A 21,500-nucleotide genomic window follows, 5' to 3' on the forward strand; every position below is an offset into this window, starting at 1 on the left:
GCCGAGCCAACGGGCATGTAAAGAAACCTGCCAAGTGTCAACAGAGAGAATTATGTTCAGGTTGTGCTGAACACTGACTTGTGACTGGGCTCAGGAAATTTGGTGCCATTCACAAGAGCAGAGAACCCTTATCTTGGACTGCCAGAGATTTCAGACAGGGTGATAATTAAGGTCAAATCAATTATCTGTGGGCTTCCTACGAATATTTTCTAGAGGGCTTTTTCGTGTACAGAGGAAGGAAGCAAGTTCTAGCAAGGGCAACACTGACAGACAAGCGGGAAGTGAGCTGTGGCGTCCGCTTGCTCCGGCGGCTCTGTATAGTGAGTTCCATACCCAGCACTGTCAGCAAAACCTTCCAGAGAGCAGACTCCTTACCTTCCGACAGCTGCAACAAAGGTAAGCAATTGCTCTGTGATAAACACCCGCTGGGTTGCGGCACCCGCCCAGCAAACGGAAACCAGGTCCTCGGCGGCCATCTAGCTGCAAGGTGAGTTCTCAGTCATGTCATCTGCTGAGTCGCAATTGTTTAACAACAATGAATTTACGTCCATTACACCCAGCGTCAACTTCAGAAAGATTTTATCAACGCCTGCTTTTTGTGCAGCTAAGCTGGGAAGTGTGGGCTGTCACAGACTGAAGCAGAAAAGGAATAAATTTGCATGTTACTGGGACCGAAGAGCCCCTTGATGGCTGGAAAGGCAGCTGATGCTGTCAAGTGCGGGCATGCACCAGATCTCTGCCCTGGGTGGCTGACAGCCAGCGCTTTTAGAGTCAACACGGAATCAGAGAGTTAGGACTATCTCAAGTAAAGTGTCAAGAACACAAAGAAGCCTGAGTCTTGATAAGAGGACACCTCGGAGGAGAGAAATGCACAGAAAGAAAACGACCTTGAGTCTGTATAATGTTACAAGAATCAGAATCGTAAAACGCCTGAAATGGTAAGAAAATGCACAGCTCAAATAAGAGATTCAGACTTGAAAAGGTTGGAAGTTGTACGCTTGCCACAAAGGCAGAAGAAATAGGAACAATAGGTAACTGCAGAGTTATGATGGAGATGACATTTCCGTGCTCAAGGCTGACCATCTGCTAGCTTACCTAGGCCTGTGACTTGAGGCATCGACACGTGTGTTTTCACTGAGCCCGCCTCTGTGGTGTGAAATACAAGACTTTTGAAATACAAATATTTTTTAAGAAGGAAAAAAAAATGATCCGTGGCAATAATCAAGTCAAAAATTTCTATTTAAAGAAGTAAATAAAAATACTGGAAATGAGACTTTAAGTGAAAACACAAATAATATATTTGCTGTTTTGGAAATTAAGTTTTCAGCCAAGTGTGCACACATATATATAATATTATTATAATTATATATTATATAAATATTATTATTATTATATATTATATAAATATATAATAATAAATTTTTTTAATAGGGAGCAAATGAATGCTTCTCCTCAAAGGAAGACTGCCTATTCTGGCAACATTTTTAGTGTTTTGAATCTTACTTCTCAGTTTCTACTCTTTATTATTATTATTATTATTATTATTGTCTTTTTCCTATTCTCCATAAAAACAGCCACTGTCACCATGTCTGGAATCCCCATTTGGAAAGAGCGACCAGAGCAGGAGAATAGGAGGGCCAGCTGGAAATCAGAGCCCCAGTTTTCCCACTAAACAAAACATCTGAATAAGCAAACAAATGCCCTGCCTGTATTGCCCCTTTAATCTTTACTTGGGTGTGCTGCATACTAGAAGGGAAAACTTTGCCGAAACTAGATAAAGACCATGTTTTCTTTATTATTTGAGTCCCTTTTTCAATCACCTAACCTAAGATGAACCACGGGGAGCACCCAAATAAACGTTTTCTTTCTCCATTAGCCCAGGCTTTTGACTCTCTGTATCTGGTTTCAGTTCACTCGCCCAGTATTTTTTCTATATAGTTCCAAAAGCGTTTCCAAAATGTATTCGCTTCTCAACAGGAGTTTTTAACTGAAAAAGAGATTCCCCTAATCTCTAACTGTAGAATGACCATATAAATAATATCATATGATAATTATGCCCTGTGTGAATTTGACAAGCATAAGAGCGTTTTGCCCGGCAGCCTGAGATGTTTCCCCAAATTTTTAGGTTTTGCTGTTGAACATTTAACATTTCAAAATACATTAAAAAGGAAGTTTCTAAGAGGCTTCATATTTGATTTCCCTCCTGCCCAAGGTTTCCTTCTACATACTGTGTTCTAGCTGTGCTGATGTCTGAATTTATGGCAAAATCTTCCAGCATTTGTTTTTTCTTGGACCCAGGCAATTAACCACAGTAGAGGAGAATAGCTGTTAAGAACTCTGCCACAATGTGCAATTTTCTAATAAAACACAAGAGGGCAGGTTTTGCTTTATTGTAAAGCCTAATTCTGATCTGTTAATTAGGATGGTCATCGTTCTGATTACAAATTCAGAAATGCTCAATAATATACAAAGGGAATGAGGAATAAGAGCATGTACCCCAGCAGCGAAATTTCCACTATCTTAATAGAAGAGGCACAAACTTAAGCCTGTCTCCAAGCCATTATTTACAACACAAAGAACAAGTGTATTTGGGAGATGCTGCTAGCTGTAGCTTGTGTTTATGAGCAGCCAAGAAGCAGAGAATGGTGGAAGAAGAAGGGCCAGACTCAGTCATTTTGCATCCAAGAAGTCTAACTTGCATCAGGGTGGCAAATAACACAAGCAGGTTAATGGTTTCCGCCAAGTACAGTCTTGGTGAAATAATAGAAAGCCTATAGGCCTTGAATAGGAATCTTGAGTGTTTGTTTTGTTTTGCTTTAGAAAACTTTAACTTATTCTACTGCTCACAATTTCCTTGTGCGTTGTTTTCAAGATTTCATTAAGCCACCTGCCAAATCATAATTAAATCCACAGGGGTGGTGTTCAGCTTGAACGTCATGGTCGCTAAAGTCAGAATCATGCCATTTGGGGAAGAGTTTAACTCTTGGGTCCAATTGCACAAGAAAAGTCTTGGTTTGCCTTCCTAAATAATTTTCTCCCTCACTCCTCTCACTGAAATGAGGCTTTTAACACCTTAGAGAGTGGAGAACCCTAAATGATACTGTGGGGTCTTAATTTTCTATCCTTGTCTCTATAATTGGTAGAATTAAGGCCTCCCTACCAGGGAGAAGACATGCCCAATAAGAAAATATGGCTGAAAAGCGTCGTCTTGTATTATGTAGCACAGAGTAAAATTTTACCTAGCATACGTAAAACTCAGAGACTGAAAGATAGGCTGTTATAATTTCATGGTGGGGATGCAAGACCCCACTAACGTAATGTTTTATTTGGTATATGTCAAAACAGATGCCAGAAGCCCTGAATGCAAAGTTATTTGAGATTAGTTTAGTCATTCAAAAAATATACAGAGAGTACACAGGATAAGCAAGACCCTGTAGAAGTAGGAAGAATCCAACATTGGTTTTTGCTGTTGCACTGGGGAGAGTAATTATCTACCACTAGGGGATGAATTGGCTTTTATGTGCTTGTATTAGTTAACCACCCACATTTTCTGAGTTCTTAATGTGCTTTGATACAATGGCATTGGAGTTGCACAGAGAGATGTATAACCTGACTTCCAGAAGCTTCAAGTCTAGATGTGGAAGCAAATACACATAACCATGACTTAGCTCTAATTTCTGGGGTCTTCCTCTGGGGTTCCCAACAAGCTGACTGACCTGGAAGACTTTCCAGAAGGTTAGCTGCTGCAGAAACCCATCCTACCTCCCCTGCACCTCAAGATAAGTCTTTAGGCTATGCGGACATCAAAAGTAACTCTTCACTGGGAAAAGGCTGGTGTCTCATTTTTCTACCTATATATAATAGAAAGCCAGGAAGTAGCAACTGCTTAGAAATTCAAAAGAAAGCAGAAACATTGGTTTATTTAAGAACTTATTTTCAAAAGTGAAGTAGTTATTAGTGATTTTATGTATATGTATATATCCCAATATATGTGTATTAAGTACCAAAAAGATGTGAATTGATGTTCACAAATTAAAAAACAATAGCCCTCAACAGATAAACAATAATCTACAAAACATTTTTATTTTCTTCTTTAATACATTTTCTACTTTTAGTTAATGTGAGATTAAAATTATTCATTACGATTATTATAATTAACAATGTTAAATTTTAAACAAGACACAAATTAATGTCAAAGAAGCTTAGAATTAAAAGAGACTTTAATTCACAAAGGAAAGTTGTTAGATTTCATTTCACTTTTGAATGTGAGCTTTATAAAACATTTCTTTTGAAATCATAATTCATATACATACAGTTTTTCTAACACTGAGGATATAAGGATTAAGTTTATTCACTTATTACAATATTGAATTTTTTTCCCTATTATTGGGAAGTACAGCCTTACAATGCTCAGTGGTATTTTCTGAGTTTATTTGCATGATATTCATTGTAGGTAAATATCAACTTTTTTATTCTACAGGTTTGTCCTACTTTTAAATTTTTTAAGAGGCATTCATCATTGATTTATTATAATGTTAGAAAATGTTAGAAAATTTTATCCCCCTCTATGAACTATAATGTTAGGAAATCATTTCTTTTAGGAAGACATAGAACATAATATTTATAAAAAATTGTACACCCTGTAGATAAAAGTAACTAATTATAAATGATTAATGTTTATTTCTACCTCAGATACATCATCCTTTAAATAAATCTTATTGGAATATGATGTTTGAAAATTCTGATAAACCTGAAAGATAAGCTTGAGGGGGTTATTTGCTTTATAGGATTATTCATAATAGTTCATCTAGAAAAAGTGATTTCCCCTGGTGCTTTTAACATGAAATTGATTTATATGTAACTCTTCAGGATCATACCTACCATGCACAATTGTATCTTCATTTTAATATATTTCTCTTTCAGTTAAAAAAGCAGGGGGTAAAAATGTGTTCCCAACAACTCTGAATTCAGAGCATCAACCTTCCAGGGAGGAGCATGTTATTGAAACATTGTTGATTTTTCCATGAATACTGTTAAAGGCAGGAATTGAGATCTATGCATGTGGTTGTAGCTAAAAAGGCCTAAGCAGGGCATGATTCCACGAAGGACTCTGGGCTATCTTGATTTTCATTCACTGAGCCTAAGCTCAGATATACTGTAGCTCTATGAGACCCACACAGACACAAATTCAGTTCAGACAGGGCTTCGTCTATATCTCTGGCTTTCATTGCCTTATTCCTGAGTATAACAAGGTCACTGATGACTCACCCTCTAGGCTCCCTCTATGGAGCTCCAGGGTCCTCAAAGTTCCATTCTTTATACGCATCCATTCAGGTAGAGAGGGGCTGAAACGAGCAGACAGGCCACCACTCTGGCCTCACTCCTGATGCACAGTACAGATATGAGTACATAAAATTTGCCTTGAAGTCTCAATAACCATTAACTTTTTAGAAGTAGGGATCATCTCGGTCAGGCTGAACATCTCAGGAAAGATTACCTCATTCTTATCTCTCATGATCTGATGATTGCTTAGCAGAACATAACCATTTAATTCTGAATTGTTATATTTTGTATGGATGGTTTGCTTTTAAATAAGACTTAATTGATTAGCATTCATAGGTAACTGCCAGTACACTGCATGTTAATGAATCTAAAGTCAGCTCTTAAAAATAAGTCAAATGTATTATACGCGATTAATTTTTCATCTAAGGCTATCTTGCTGGAATCAGGTTATCAGGACGGGTACCTGATTAGTTCAGGATCCACCAAATGAGACCTCAGAACAATGAAGCACTTATCAAATTGTCTTATATTCAGGATTAGAGTCTCACCAGCCTTCTCCAGCCAGCCTTTCCTGTAAAGAGTCATTCCTATGCTCGTTAATAAATTTTTAAATAGTATTTGAATTAACTAGAAAGCTCAATAAATTAATCCCTCATCTATATATCTGTCTCTATCGGATCAATGTTTATCCAGCTATTAAATTTGTGACAGGTCTACTGTTAAGAATTGCAGACTTTTGATAAATTCTGAAAAGTCTAGTTCACAAAAGAGAACCAAATGGGTCATTCATTTATTCATTTACTGTCCATTCTATTTGGTAAAATAAGGCCTATTAAGGCCATTCTGAAGGCTGGAGAAGAAGGAAAATAAGGCTCAGGAGACAATCAGAAAGGCACCTGAAGCATAGATGTTTATGGCTGAAAGGGATCCTGACGCGTGTAGCACCCGCCGCCCCTCGTCCTCGCCTCGTTACAAATGAAGACACTCGGGCTGAAAAACATTGAACCATGATGTTGGCCAGGTCTCAAATTACACTGACCTGCAAATTAAAACGAATCCACCTACCAACCTTTTTTTTTGGTGTTCTCAAAATACAAGAAGGCTTAATCAACATGGGAATCACTGTCAGGTAGCACACACTGTCCATTGTACTTTTGCTTGATGCTCCTGGGAAGAGCCTCAAGCACTTCGGCTTGAGTTTGTTAACCAACAAACCAGAAACCACAGCGAAGCATCTTCTGTATTTGGGATCATCCCCACAACAGGAGGAACTATGCCAAAGATCTTCAGTTCAAGGCAGTTCGTGAGAGTTAGTTTGCATCCTCAGGGTCAGAACTACGGCTTCGCTGCTGTGAGCACCCTAGGCTTCTTCTGTGTATCTCTTGTCGCTTAAATGGGTCTCCATGAGGGGTGCATATCCTTTTCGAAGTCTGCTATACTGAAGGAAAACCAGCAGCACGAAAAGACCAGCCACAGTCACCAGCACTCCCATAACTACCGAGAGAACTGTGGTCCAGCCTGGACTTTCTTCAACTGAAATTAAAACAGATGAGAGGGTCTACAATTGGGATTTTCATCAGCTGAATACTCTTAGAAAAGAAAAGAATAAACCAATTTGCCTTTCACATGTGTTTTTGTTGATGAAGCAAAACTACACTGGCTAGAGTAAAATTTATCTTCTCCTTTCCTACCAGCTATTTATCATATCCACAATTGCTTTTCTTGAGGAGATGGCATACCATTATTTAAATATAGCTCATTGCATTTTTTAAATTTCCTGCAGCAAATACTTAAACAGAATAAACCCTCCAAGGAAGTATATAACTACTTTTGTGAGCAAGCAACTTATTTGTAAAAGTGCATGCTAAAATGGTATCTGGGGAACTACAAAATATACAACCCTCAGGTGGAGAAATTCTCTATTGTCTCTACCTTTTTATAGGGTGATAAATGTGTAAGACAAATTTGAATGCTATTGTAACAGGAGACATTCAATAGCACAAAAGCAGATGAAACCTGTACCCATTTAAATAGCTGTGAATAAAATCTGTCTTTCACATGATAAATCCAATCCTCTACTAAAATTTATTTTAGAATCACTGTTCCACAAAATAGATTTCATTTTAATATATTTATGCCTATTTATCATTTCTTTAAAAATTCTCCTACCTTTGGCCAGCTACTCTTGAATTCAGTTTCTCATACTCTAAGGTAAAATCCTCCTCCTAATTCTTTTCCTCCAACCCCACAGAGAGCCCTGACCCACCCTGAAGGGATTCTACCAACAAGATTTAAATTTTTCTCTCCTCCTTCTACAATCCAGCAGTTCTCCCCTGCCAGGATCACCTTCCTGAAACACAGATTTTTATTCTGCCATTTCTTTGTTCAGGAACGAAAAATGATTTTGTTTTTAATTATGGTAAAACACACATAACATGCATTTTACCATCTTAACTATTTTTAAATGCTCTGTTCTGTGGCATCAAGTGCATTCACACTGTTGCGCCATCCTCACCACCACCCATCCACAGACCTTTGTTCATCTTGCAAAACTGAAATGTAATTCCCCAACCCCCAAGTCTCGTGACCCTGGCAACCATCATCCTACAAGCTTCTGTCTCTATGAGTTTCTCTAGATACTTCATATAAGTGGAATCATGCCGGTTTTGTCCTTTTGTGTCTGGTTTATTTCACTTAGCATAACATCCCCAAGGTTCATCCATGTGGCATGTGACAGGATTTCCTTTCTTTTTAAGGCTGAATAATATCCCATTGTATGTATTTACCACATGTTGTTTGTTCATCTCCTGAAGGACATTTAGGTTGTTTCCACCTTTTGTCTATTGTGCATGCTGCTATGAACAGAAGTGTACAAATATCTGTTGGTTTCAATTCTTTGGGGTATATACCCAGAGGTAAAATTGCTGGTTCACATGGTAATTCTAAGTTTAATTATTTTAGGAAGTGCCACACTGTTTTCCACAGAGGCCGCACCATTTTAGACCCCCACCAGCAGTGCAAAAGGGCTCCATGTACTCCACCTTCTCATCAACACTTGCTATTTTCTGCTTTCCAGTAGTAGCCGTCCTAATGGGTATAAAGTGGTTCCTCATTGTGCTTCCTGCCTAGCTTCTAAGGCCCTGGGTAATCAGGCCCTCTCACAGTTCCAACCTCAATCCATGAACCTTCTACCCAAGTCTTCTACGTCAGCCAGGCTTGCTTCCTACAGTCCTCTGTATAGACTACACACGCCCCTCATAGCCCTGTTCCCTGCCCTTCTTTCATCTAAAATGCTCCCTTCTTTCTGCCTCACCTGCTTAAGATCTACCATCTCTTTAAAACTGGTTCAAGACCCACCCTCTTCAAGAAGTCTTTCCTAAATCCCCCACACCCTTCTCTAACCTTTAATTATAGTTGTGTCTCCCAGATAGGACTGTAAATTTCTTTGTCAAGCCAATAAATGCAAGTGCATTTGTATCTTCTAATAAGTGAATGGGTGTATTTAGATTCTCAGCCTATACCTGTTCATTGGCTGATGTCAGAGCAGATGGAAACATGGCCAAATGCACATTCCAAACTTTTTGATCATTATTATATTCCATCTCAGAGAAGAGAGAAGCTTCAAAGAGATATCCTCAGGTTCCCAAAGAAAGGAAGCATGAAATCAGCAAGGAGACAGAGCATAATAGATGCAAAGCCAGAAGGAAACCCAGGGGAGATTTCAGGGCCTGAAAGACCCTGAAGTCAGAGAGAGATGTGAGCACAGGAGCTGCTGTGATTACTTTGAAGGCTGAGATTGAAGGAAGACAAAATAGACACAAATGGGAAAAGGCCACCAGCAGATGGACTGTGTGTTTTTCAGATTCTTGACAAATTAAGATTTTTTTGAAAATTGTTTTACCTTTTCTTTCTCAGTCCTAAGATTATTTAAATGGCATGTGGAGCTTCTTTGGAGCCTGGGCGAATAGGAAAATGTGTGCTCCTATATACACTTACCAAAATATCCTCCCGTATTTTGAACCAGGTAGGAAAAAGCTAATAAAAATCTATAATTTAAAAGCATGACTGAAAAAACTTTAATTAAGAAAACATACACATGAAGCCCCATGTAGCCCAGTCTGTTGGCAGGCCAGTGGCAACCTTACAAACCTACCTGGTCGGGGTGGTGTGGGCTAATTGGAAACAAGCGTTCTTATTACAAAATAAAGCAGGGGGAATAAAACAAACAACAGCCTGTCTCTACTTAAAATTTTAATAGCATACTCATCATGAATTTTCTGCATTAATTTTGATTTTTTTTTAAATTGTGCTACATTATTATTTATCTCGATTAGTGAACTTTTTGGCATCCCCTTGAACTTTGTGCTCAAGCAAAGTGTTGTACCGGCCTCACCCCAAACCCAGACCAGCACTCAAGCAATGATCTCTAAGTCCTGCAAGTCCCTGGCCACATTTGGCTGCTGTATTTTGATTTTATTGGTTAGACATCTCAAACCACAGTCAGTTTCTGATTAAGTCAGATGGAATTGTCAGGTTAGGTGTAGGAATAGATACTTCCTCTGTGGCATAGGTCTCTTAACAATTTACAATTTTCTCAAACAATCATCATTCAACCAGTCTCTTTTCTGATGTTTGATTGTCATTTAGACTCATTTTTGTGAAAGATACATTTTCTAGGAAATTGCCAGTAAATTTACCTAGAGCTGATTACTTCAATTTATGATCTTGGTTTACATTTAAGAAAGAAAGAGAGGCCGAGAGAAAGAAAGAAAGAGAAAAAGCTCCTTTAGAAGATGAATGAATCACTCCTTAGAAGTTGTATTAGTTACCTGGCAGATCAATGGCATAGCTGTAGCCAAGTTGGTCTGCAGTTAAAAAGAGTTCCTCATTAGTCACCGGAGGGAAGAAAGGAACCATGTTATACATCCTATTGTGACCAATGGGTGCCAGCTCCTGAGGCCAGGCGTCCACAGGAGGATTGAATCTTTTCATCCACGCATCAAAAATAGCATCAGTGAAAGAATGAAGGACCTGCAAGACAGTTGAACGTGGCATTTAACATTGATGGATCAGTTCCAAGCAGACCAATCTCACGGGAGCCTTGTCTACCACGCAGCCAGGTTCTCCTTGACAGGAGCAACTTTGGACACCGAAGCTCATCTCAGGGACATAGCCCCTGGCATTTTCAGTTAAATTTCCAAGGATGTGTGGCATGTGTCTCCAAAACCCCTGTGCCAAGTGAACAAATGAAAATGCATTTACAGATTTAACATGGGTTTGGGAACATGTGAAGCCTTCAGCAAGTGTGTGTGAATTATTAAGTTCAGAAGAAAGGCAATAGTGATGAGATACATATTCTAGTCGATACGCAGATGCCTTGCTTTTAACAGCAGAGAAAGAAGAGTTGGGTTTGCCAGGGCTGTACTACAAACAGACAGAAAGTAAAAGTGAAATTTCCAGAATGGGTTGTCAAATTTTGCTCATCAGGAACACCCTTCTCTGTGCTCATTTTGTAACCCTCTCATTTGAATTCTTGGTGTTAGGCCAGCAAAAGAACATCTAAAAATGTACTGTGCCTAGTGCTCATTTTTATTTTCTCAAGGAAACTGTTAAAGTCCTTTCCAAATACAGCAATTATTATAAGTTTTACAATTTTAACAGCAAAATTTCTACATTCATAGCCCCTATTATGCAGCAGGATATAAATGTGAGAGTTTTATATCCTTATACATATCATATATTTTTAAATGTATAATTAAATATGATTAAATAAAGGATTATATGAAAATATATTTATTTTTTAAATATGATTTAAAACATATCATATATTTACGAACAGCCAGGCTGTAGGCTGGGTTCCTCTTTTTTTCGTAGACTGTAAGGTCAGGGAGCTGGGACATTGCTTTTCCTTCCCCTTGTGTCCCTACCTAGTGCCTGTCACCCCAGGGACTGTCACGTGGGGGCAGGGAGGTACTCCTTGCAATAAATACTTAATAAATGAGTTCATTCCTCTATTCACCACTGTTTCTTGTACCCCAGTTATAGCACTGGTGCAATTATATTATCACTTGGTATTTATCTATTTTTCCAGGCAAGATCCCTAACTCCTGAAGGTCAGAGCGAAGGTCATTTCACCTTTGAATCCTGATGCTTAGCATGTAAACTGGGCAGAATCAATGCTTCATAAATGTGTGCTGGCTGATGACGGGGCCATGCAAAGCAGTTTTATTTTTTATTTTTGTACAGTTCAGCTCATTAGGCCCCTTTCTGGCTGGTGCCACTTCCTCAGTCTGCAAGCCTGTTGCTTTTGTTTCCTGACATCAGCCTCTTTCAAGGACCAACTCAACAGTCCTCTCCTGAACCTCTTTCCTGATTGTCCCATTCTGAATGCTTGGCTCTTGGCACTTCTCAACCCTTTTAGAGCATTGCCCTCTGGCTTATATTACTATTCTTTACTTAGTAAGTAACATTTCCAAATCTTACTGGAGGAGATTCTCTGTTACTAGTTGCCCTATTCAGGCAATAGTGGGAGCTTTCTACCTATGTTGTATCATGTGGCTACATTCAGGATAGTAAAAGGAATCAAGTGATTTACTGAAGGAATTTCTTTTCCCAAACGGATTTTTAAAGTTCATGGCAGAGGCAATCATCTTCAAAACCAAAACATAAAAATTATAAGGCCTGGGATTTTACAGAGATAGAAGTCACTTTGAATTCTAAAGTGTTGTCTTTGAGTAACAAAATTTAAGCCCCGAAGGAATCAAGGCATAGAGTTTATTTCACAAGCAACAACTTTGGAAGAACATGTGATAATGCAAGTGATCAGAGTTTGCTACAAGTAAAGTTCAGGAAAAGTCATCTTTGGGGAAGGGTATCAGCCCTGGAAAAGTGGTAAGTGTTAGTTATTGGTGTAAGTCCCTGAAAAAGAGTACCTGATGCCCTGAATCCTTGGAATTCCAGATGATGAAAGGTTCCTGGGAAGAAGTTGTGTGGCCAGGGGAGCCTGCCTTCCTCAAGTAAAGTTTTACTTCAGGGATGGAGATGCAGCAATAGAGATGGAATGTCAAAGGGTGGCAAGCACTGTTGGTTGCTTACCCAATATCCATTCTCCTTCTCTGCCTCTATAATTTCCTTTGTATTTTGTGTGAAGCAATGTGCCAAGCTGTCCATGATATCCATTGGCTGGAGACTTACAGGAAAACTCTTTAAAGGTGGTTGCCTCAACTTAAAAGTGTCCATTTTTCCCTTTCCATTTCTTCTTGCTGCTTTTGGAAGATGGATGTGATGGCTGGAGCTGCAGCAGTCATCTTAACAGCTAATAAGCAAAGTTAAGAAAAGAAGCCCCTCACCAAGGATGGCAAAGTGCAGCAACCAAAGGGGTCCATGATGACTATGGAGACACATACCAGCCCTGGATGGACTGCTCCTGGGGCACTTTTATATAAAGAGAAAAACAAGCCTCTATTTTGTTTAGGCTCCTAAAATTTGGTTTTTCTGTTCTAAGCAGCTGAACCAAATCCTAAGTGATACAAAGAAAAAGTATCTAAGAGTGTAACAGAATGTACTTTTTGAGGAAGGAATATCTCTTGAGCTTTTAGATGTCATCAAAGATCAAATTGTGACTAGAAAAAGAGAAGATTCTCAGGAATAGAAAGTGCTTCAGAGGCGAATAACTTTTGGAAAGAACCAGCATTACCCAGTGCAGAGTGTAAACAATGAAGGGAGGAACAGGACTCTGAAGCAATTCATAATTTGAAGAGATAAAAGAACAGGTAAAAATAATAAGATGATAGGTCTCAGAAGGGCTATAAAACATTATACAATAAATGCTGTAGTAGGAACTATATACAGAGTACCTAATTTATAGAATGTAGTAAAAAAGGCTAGTGTGTGCCAAGAAGATGCAAAGCATGCAGTAAGCAAAATATTGCATATGCTAATGTACCCACAGGCTAGAAAGAGAAGTAGTGCTGCCTGTAGAGTAAGTATTTTTATAAAGGTGTGAATATTGTTCCTAAACAAGATACCTTGAATTGCTCTTGAGAAACTAATGGGAGCTGGTTCTGTTATGAGCCTTCAGTTTTTTTCTCTTTCCAGAAGTCATTATCATACATAAACAGAGCGATCACAGATAAAGAAATGCAAATGGTTATTTAAATGTATGAAAAAATGTTGAACTTCATTTCTAAGAGAAGTGCAAATTAAAACCCACTGACATACCATCTCATCTATCAGATTGGCAAAGTTGAAGAAGTAACAATACACTGTATTAATGAAAGAATGGGGAATTGTCACACTGCTACATAGATGATAGGATGGAAAATTATGCAAACTTCTGGAGGGCAATTTGGCAATACCTATCAAAATTTCAAATGCATTTATTTAAACTTTGACCCAGTGATTTTATTCTCTGGACTCACCCAACATATTCATTCACTGCACCATTACTTGTAAAGCAAAAGGTTAAAAACCAAATACATACACATAAGTAAGAAACTGGTTTAAATTTCCAGAATAAATCCATACTATAGAATACTATATAGACATAAGAGCAGAATGCAAAGGGCCTTTATGAACTAATATGGAGTGATTTAGAATAAGTAAAAAAATAATAATAATAGTAATAATAACAATAACTAAGTCACTGAAGCATCTCTAGAATGCCACCATTTGGATTGTATATTTGTTTGTATATTTATAAAGTAGATCTAGAAGAACAGAAGAAAATGATTGAATAGCTTAGAGATGGTAATGATATAAGTATTTCATTTTGTGTCTTATATTTGAACCTTTTCTGTGCATTATCTACTTAAAAATTTTTAATTAAAAAAATTTCAGAAATTATGTAACTACCCAAAAAATATGTGCATTATAATTGCAACAGATAAACATAGAAGACTATGGAGGGAAATACACAGACAATTTGAGATGCCATTATGGACATTTAAAAATTTGGAGCCAATGTTTCTGAAATCATAAATCATTAAAAATCATTCAACCATTTGGAAATTGACATAAAATAATGTTATTTAAATTACTTAAGATATTAGTCTAAGTATGACTTTGATTTTTAAGAAAGATAAATAAAATGGATCCATTTTTAAGTGCTTCCCTCTTGGGCAGAGAAAAGCAAGATCCCATATACTTCTTTTTAAAAAATTCAACTAAACTCATACTAACTCGGAGATATTTTATACTTGCTGTTGTGACCTATTAATTTTACTGATTTTACTGCAGCCTAGAGCAGAGGGGGGCCAGAGGGGGTCTTATAGGCCTGACTTGGTGTCATCCATTCGATCCTTGCTTTTAGAAACTCATTTTCTCTTTTTGTGCTTTATATTCCTAAATCGATGGACCTAGCTTATCCACTTAATTGTCATTGTTAAAAATACAAATAATAATGTGACTTAAATCTCTTACTTATTAAGAATTTCCATGCGTAAGGTGAAGAACAATGATAAGAGCCCTTCAGTATTAGCTGTGAACCTATGAATCCCCTAGCCACTAGGAATTAAGCGAATGTCCCTTTCTAAGTGAATAATATCCAAATACACCCTTAAGCAGAGTATCTTTGGAAGCAGGAAGAAAATTATTAGTCTCTAACATAATTCTTTCTTGTCAGTTAACTCAGCTATGCAACTTTACAGTTTATTGGTTCCCCTTTTTTATCTTCCTTAGATTATATCTAAATTTAATATTGAAGACAGCACTACTTAGCATGCCTGTGACCTAATCTTATTTTCCATGATAAATGGGTGCATTTCCTTCAATTACCTTATGAATTATTAGAATTTCAGGATTGGTTCAGTCTTTCCTGTACTTTAACATTGTTTCTTCTTTTACTCATTTTTGCAATTGCATACCACTTTGTGCTTTCCTTGCTCGAAGAGATTCCACAAAAATAATTTTAACAAATGTTGTATGCAATATATTTGCATAAACTGCCTTGTGAATTTGAAATTCCTGAAGCTATCGCTCTTTTAAGTTAAATGCTTTAGCCTGGATCTCAGTATGTGAGAAATCATTTAAGGCTGAATTGGCTTCAACATGAAACTCTTTGTAAATTGCCTAAAGTAATTGTGAGTTCTGGAACTAATGCCAAAACCATATTCCTTCTATGCCTTCAAAGAAAGGCTGTGGATTTTTGTCTTTTTATATGTACATGATAACTTATACAAAAGAAACACAAAGTTTTAAATATTGAAGGTATTAAAAGTAATGAAGATAAGGATGACTAAACATCTGATATCTTTGAACTACATGTAAGTCATAGATTTTTCATCCATAAAGTCATAATGCGGCATGCACCCAAAGCAGGAAAAGAAATATGACTAATATATATGTCCCTACTGCAGAGAACAGATATTGATCCCATAGAGGTGGGGTTGGCAAATGAAAGCCTGCAGGCCAACGGCACTCACCATTTGTTTTTGCAAATAAAGTTTTATTAGAACACCACCCTCACTTGTTCATGAATCATCTATGGCTGCTTTCATGCAAGGCTGAGTAGTTCTAACAGATCATCTGGCCTGCAAAGCCTAAAACACACACAACCTGGCCATTCACAGAAAAGTGTTACCAAGCCCTGCATCCTCAGCAGGCTTCCCCAGATGAGGGAAATAAGATGTAGCACAACCTTGAGACATAGATGCTAAAAATCAGATTACTAGCATCACCATTATTTTCTGCAGTAAGAGAGAAAGGTTTGGGATATAATTCTCCATTTGTCAGATGGTTCTGCTCATGAATATGGATTGTGCATACAAATTATGTAGTTGAAATATATATTTTAATGAAAACTTATTTAGGAACATGCAGTATAAAGAGATTTATAGATATATAGCAGACACAGTAAATACCAGAAATGTTTTGCATAAATGATGGCTGAGTGGCAGCCAGAAAAATGATGTGAACTATCAGCTTACAACCATTAAAAGAGGCAGGCATCCTACAGAAGAGCAAAGATGGCTCTGAAGTTTGTGCAGGTAAGCTCCCCACCTTGCTAGAAGTTGGGACCGATAGTCCACATTTCGGACAACCCCTTCATTTATTGCTACCACACAAATATGAGGAAATGCATACTTTTTAGAAAGAAGGAGCAGCTCTGTTAACTGCTCATTCTCAGAATTTCTTTTTTTTTAATTGAAATATATTTGATATACAGTATTATATTGGATTCATACACAACATAGGGATTCAACAATTACACACATCACAAAATGCTCACCACGATGAATGTAGCTGCCGCCTGTCTACATCCAAAGACATTAAAATATTATTGCAACTCAGGATCTCTTACAGCTCACCCTTACTGAGCTTCCGTCTATCTGGGGGTGCAAAAAGCTATCTAGACCTTCATGCCACCAGACAAGCTTAGAGTCACTGAGAGCTATACGGTTACCCTCCCTGTTCATATATTCTTTTTTACCCTGGTGGAGTAAGAATAATAAATCACCTCTTAAATAAATACATCTGACTTTGTGCTTGTCAGTTCATTGCCCTGGGGCACAACTTGTGTGCTTTGGAGAACAAGGTAAGGAAGCTTAAATCAGGTTTGGAAATTCAAAAGTCAACACATAGCTCTCTAATTCTTTCCTACCGACTACCATAAAGCACACTGTTGTTTTTATGATAACATTTGTATTGTTCTTGGCAGTTTCCAGATCAGCTGCATATTATCCTAATCTATTAAGAGTTGCTTTAACGAGCACCACACTTTTCACCAACACCAGATCAGGTCCTGTGACCTGCACTTTGCTGAGTGGGAAATAGGCCCCACAAAGTTCAATGAGGCTCCCAAGATCCCAAGTCAGGATTTAAAAAAACCGACTTGATTTGTAATCCGGTGGTGTTTCAATGGTAAAATGACCCCCCGCTTCAGCAGTACCTGAAACCAGCAGCACTCCTGAACTTCCAATTATTTAAGTCAATGAATGAATTTTAGAACCTCTATTAGTTTGAGTGGATTCTCTGTTCATTTGTGAACAAAAGAGAAGATACCTTCCAGTCTGCAAACCGACCCAACCTGATCTGTCCTTTCAGCACTGCCAGTTCTTCCACACATCAGCGGCCTCCTGCTAGCGGCCATTTGTCCCTTCCTCTCCAATAAACTTGTTACTAAGTGGTGTGTAACCATAAGAGCAAGTAAGGAGCAGATTCTGGTAAACCTACAAGTACTTATTAGCAAGTAGACACAGGAATGAAAGAACCTATTAACGTCCAACCAGGGAAGTTCAGACTCTTCTCTAACAAGTGTCTTGCATGGAAGCTTCAGTCCGAAGTGGACACAATGACGGTCTGACAGGAGCAACCCATTTTCAGTCAGCACACAGCCACACTGAGGGGGCCAAGAACCAAAGAGCAAACAGGGCTTCAGGCTTTGTGTTTTGCTCCAAAAGTGCCAGGTTGCTGGGCTTCGTGCAAGCGTCGAGGTGCCTGCTCAGTCCTTCTAGCCTCTCCTCATCTCCAACAGCACTCATTTAACCGCTGAAAAATAATATATCATTATACTAATTCATGATATAAATTATGCCAAAATTTATTATATTGTTATGTTAATTTTTTAATCCATCTCTGGACTGTAAACTCCTGGGTAGGGTCATTCCAAAGCTAACCATCTCTAAATGATGGGTTTCTGATGAGGGGACTTCCAATGCTATTTTACCACCCCTGTGGTGCAGATTAAAGTTGATTTAAATATGAATGCATCCCCTTGTTCACAGAGAGAGTAAAACACACACCCAAGCTTAGTCGTATACAAAAGCAAATACATCCAACATGCTATCTAGAAAATTTTTTCATCTATTCTGAGTCTTTAAACATACCACAAAAATGGGGTCATTGGCAGCCGAATGTGGCAAAGCGTTCGTCCCGTTCAGGAAGGAATGCACCAAGTTATGAAGGCTCATCACTCGAGAGTCCAGGGACCCATCTGCTTTATCAAACCCCTCCAGGGCATTCCTGAGAGAAATCAGTATGTCAGCAATAAGAGTCACAGATTGATAAAGGGTTTTTTTTGTTTCCAGCCTAGATAACAGCCTTCTGATGTGAGACTGGGTAGGGAAATAGGAAGTTCTGCCATAGCTAATTAACTATGAATTAGTCCCAATCTTTAATGATGATCTTCTAGGAGAGGGAACTCCTAATGAATACTTCTTATACACCTGCTCAGTTGGATTCCATCTCTTTTGTGTCTGTATGACAATTGTTTACCTTCATATCTATCTCCCATGCCAGACTATGAATTCCTAGAGGAGAGGGACTGTTTTCTTCAAGTTTTTATTTTCAGGGATCAGTACCATGCCCAATACATGGCCTGGAATCAATATTTTTTGGATTCACATATGACATTATATTCTTATTTTTCAATTAAATACACCTGCAGCTTGACTCTGACATATTCAGCATTCTAAACATATTCCCCAAGTCCCCCATCCTTCTCTATGTGGATTGCACTGTTTCAATAACAATTTTATCACAATGAAAAACTAGCACATGCTCCTTTCCACAACAGTCTTAAATGCCACCTTTTACCTGCCTTTGACACTATTCTGAGGGCTGTGTCCAACTCCAGCACAGACTCTGAGCCCCACACACTTAGCACAACCTCTGCGGGTACGTTCAGTCTACTCTGACCAGGTCCAAATAACCTACCAGTTGTAGAATTTACACAGTTATAAGAGAAAAAAATTCAGTTTGGGAGAAGAATCTATCTACCATTGCTTTTTGGAGCCCCATCCATATTTATTTAAAATTATATTTGTATCCATACATCTATGTCTCACAATTCTTAGAGTCTTTTTAGAGGAAGAGAATTATCAGCTGGCCTTTAAATTTCAAGTATTGTAATGTCATTGCTGTGCCATGATTTGAGTTGCAATTAGTCTGTAATACTCCTCTGAGATCTCAGACCCCAATATTAAGGTCTATTGCTAATAAACTGAAAACAAAAGAAAAAACATGAGCAAATATTTTAAAAATACTCCATTAATGAGGTACCCTGGTTCTGACCTTTATGTGTACCATAATTAGAAATACAAAAGGTGGTTTTAAATAGCTAAGTTTCAAAATATTAAATTACACTGTTAATTTCAGTGAGGGGATGATGCGTTTCTAACACTGATCCCTTGTTATCCTCTCTTATCAGCCTCTCTCCACTACTTAGCCTTGTGAATGTCTCCCAACACCCGGATTTCCTTCCAGTTCATTACAACCACAGGCATGAAAATCCGTAAGTACTGTAACTGCCAGTCTAGCAGCGCTGACAGCACCAACCTGAAGCTGAAGGTGGAGTTCTGGAAGAAAGGGGGGCTGTCAAACTTCTCAAGAGACAGACAATCTCGTAGGTCTTTCAAAGATGGCAGTTTCTCTCCATTTCTTCCCACTTGATTTCTTCTCAACAAACCTTCGTAAGTTCCATTACACAGTGTAACCCAGCGGTTGTAGTCATCTAAGCTAAGGTTTGTGAGGAGATTAAAAATAATGTGTCTTAATTCATGGATAGTACCATAACTTCAGGCCAAGCAAACCAATCAGTCATAGTAATGACAACATTATTACAAATAGCTTGCAAGGGTCAAAAATAGGGGGTGAAAGTACTGCCACTGAAAGTGATTATGGATCAAGGCATTTCAAAAACATAGATGCATGAAATATGAATATGTGCCTAAATATGAAGAAAAATTACCATTACACTGGAAAGCAGTAAATGGTGACTCCTATCATGTGCTTTTGAATTTTGAGTAACTGAAGAGAGGAACGGGTGGCCCAATTTATACTGAGCGAAGCCAGTTTTGCCGGAAGTGCCTGTGAACAGCTAGGAAAGCATCTTAGACTAAGTGAAGGCAAATTGAGGAGTCAGAGCAAAAATGGACAAAACCATAAAGGGGAAAAGTATCCGTAGAAACACTGTATTAGAGAATGTTCCAGTGGGCAGGGATGGTTGAGAGGGCTCCGTGCCCACGCAAGGTCCTCCATGCCTGCTGTGGCCTGGAATTCCACCCTCAGAGGACTGGTGCCCTGGCAGAGAGAAAATGTGGCAGATGCTTCTGTGTGGGTTTCAATGGGTAAAAGGATATCTTGGGAATGTGAAGATAGAATCCACACACACGGGGATGGAAGAGGCCGGACCTAAAAATGAGGAAAAAGACCTCAAGAGCAGCATTTCCCAAATGTGTTCCAGGGAGATGGTCTGAGACATAAGGGTGCGAGGGTCAGGTATGATTAGGCCCCTCTTTAATAATAATAATACGTTTATATAAGAAAAGCTCTGAGACATTCTAAAATTTAAAAAAAACCTTTAAATTCAGTATTCCCTAAATGTACTTGGTCATAGAAATTTCTGTTCACATACCACCTATGAATACCCCTAGGCACCGTGGGAAATGGTGCTTCATGGAATTACACCGTCACATAAAAAGCACTTCTTCCATCCCTACGCGCTGGGGGGCGCTGTCCAGGGGGCTATAGGGAAGGTTTAGGATGTGGGAGACGGGATCCCTGCTAGGGACGCCTGTACCCCAGGACACACACATGCCCAGCTGCAGGGGTGGACAGTGAAGCTGTGTGTCATGGAGCAGGCGAAGGACACAGCCGGGGAGCTGGAGCAGAAGGGATAAAACAGGAGGATTTGGGAGGAAACCATGAATAAAGGAAGGCAGAGTTGCCTCTTGGGGAACATTTTTCTCCTATGAACCAGGGAAGAGAAACAAAATCAAGGAATCACTGAGGACAGAATTCTTCCTGGGCTGTTGTCTGCTCTGTGTTGTGCAGTACCTCGGGGACCATTCTCTCCTGCCCCATCCCCTGGGCCTCTCAACTCACCGGCACCCTACGGTCCAGCCATACCGCACCCTTCCTGTGACTCTTCCAGCCTCACACAGGACACCTTCTCCACCTCGGACACATTTACCGCCCTCCCCTACCTGGTCAAGGTCTGTGCCTCCTGAAAGGCTCAGAACAATTTCTGCCTATCAGAGACTTTCCCTGACTCTTTTCTTGGCTTTGTGTATACATCTATTATGATACTTCAAAAGTTGTATTGTAGTTTGTTTACAAGCAATCTACCTTGGTAAATATAAAATGATATTCAAAAGGGAAGCTATGTATTGTTTGTCCTTGTATTCACAGCACTATTACACTGCTTAGAATATGATGGGTAGTTGCTGAACACAAGAACTACTTCTAATTTAAAACATTGATCTCCCAGTGATGACCAG

The 21,500-nt window shown here is 38.7% G+C and overlaps 1 protein-coding gene across 2 annotated transcripts in view; it reads right to left on the reverse strand.

Moving 5' to 3' along the window:
* Positions 1 to 3,430: 3,430 nt before the first annotated feature.
* DCT (dopachrome tautomerase) overlaps positions 3,431 to 21,500 on the reverse strand; it is a 29,536-nt gene continuing 11,466 nt past the window's right edge. The window contains exons 5-8 of one of the 2 annotated variants that reach the window (XM_036893872.2): positions 19,558 to 19,737; positions 18,108 to 18,243; positions 10,113 to 10,314; positions 3,431 to 6,816 (exon numbers count right to left, since the gene is read on the reverse strand). In XM_036893872.2, coding sequence (XP_036749767.2) covers positions 6,644 to 6,816; positions 10,113 to 10,314; positions 18,108 to 18,243; positions 19,558 to 19,737 — 691 coding nt within the window. In that variant the 3' untranslated portion in view covers positions 3,431 to 6,643. Of the gene's footprint in view, positions 6,817 to 10,112; positions 10,315 to 16,005; positions 17,770 to 18,107; positions 18,244 to 19,557; positions 19,738 to 21,500 lie in introns of those variants that run through there. The other variant, XM_036893873.2, reaches the window with a different exon arrangement.

This window comes from Manis pentadactyla, chromosome 17 (assembly GCF_030020395.1).
Source record: "Manis pentadactyla isolate mManPen7 chromosome 17, mManPen7.hap1, whole genome shotgun sequence".
Lineage (NCBI taxonomy): Eukaryota > Metazoa > Chordata > Mammalia > Pholidota > Manidae > Manis > Manis pentadactyla.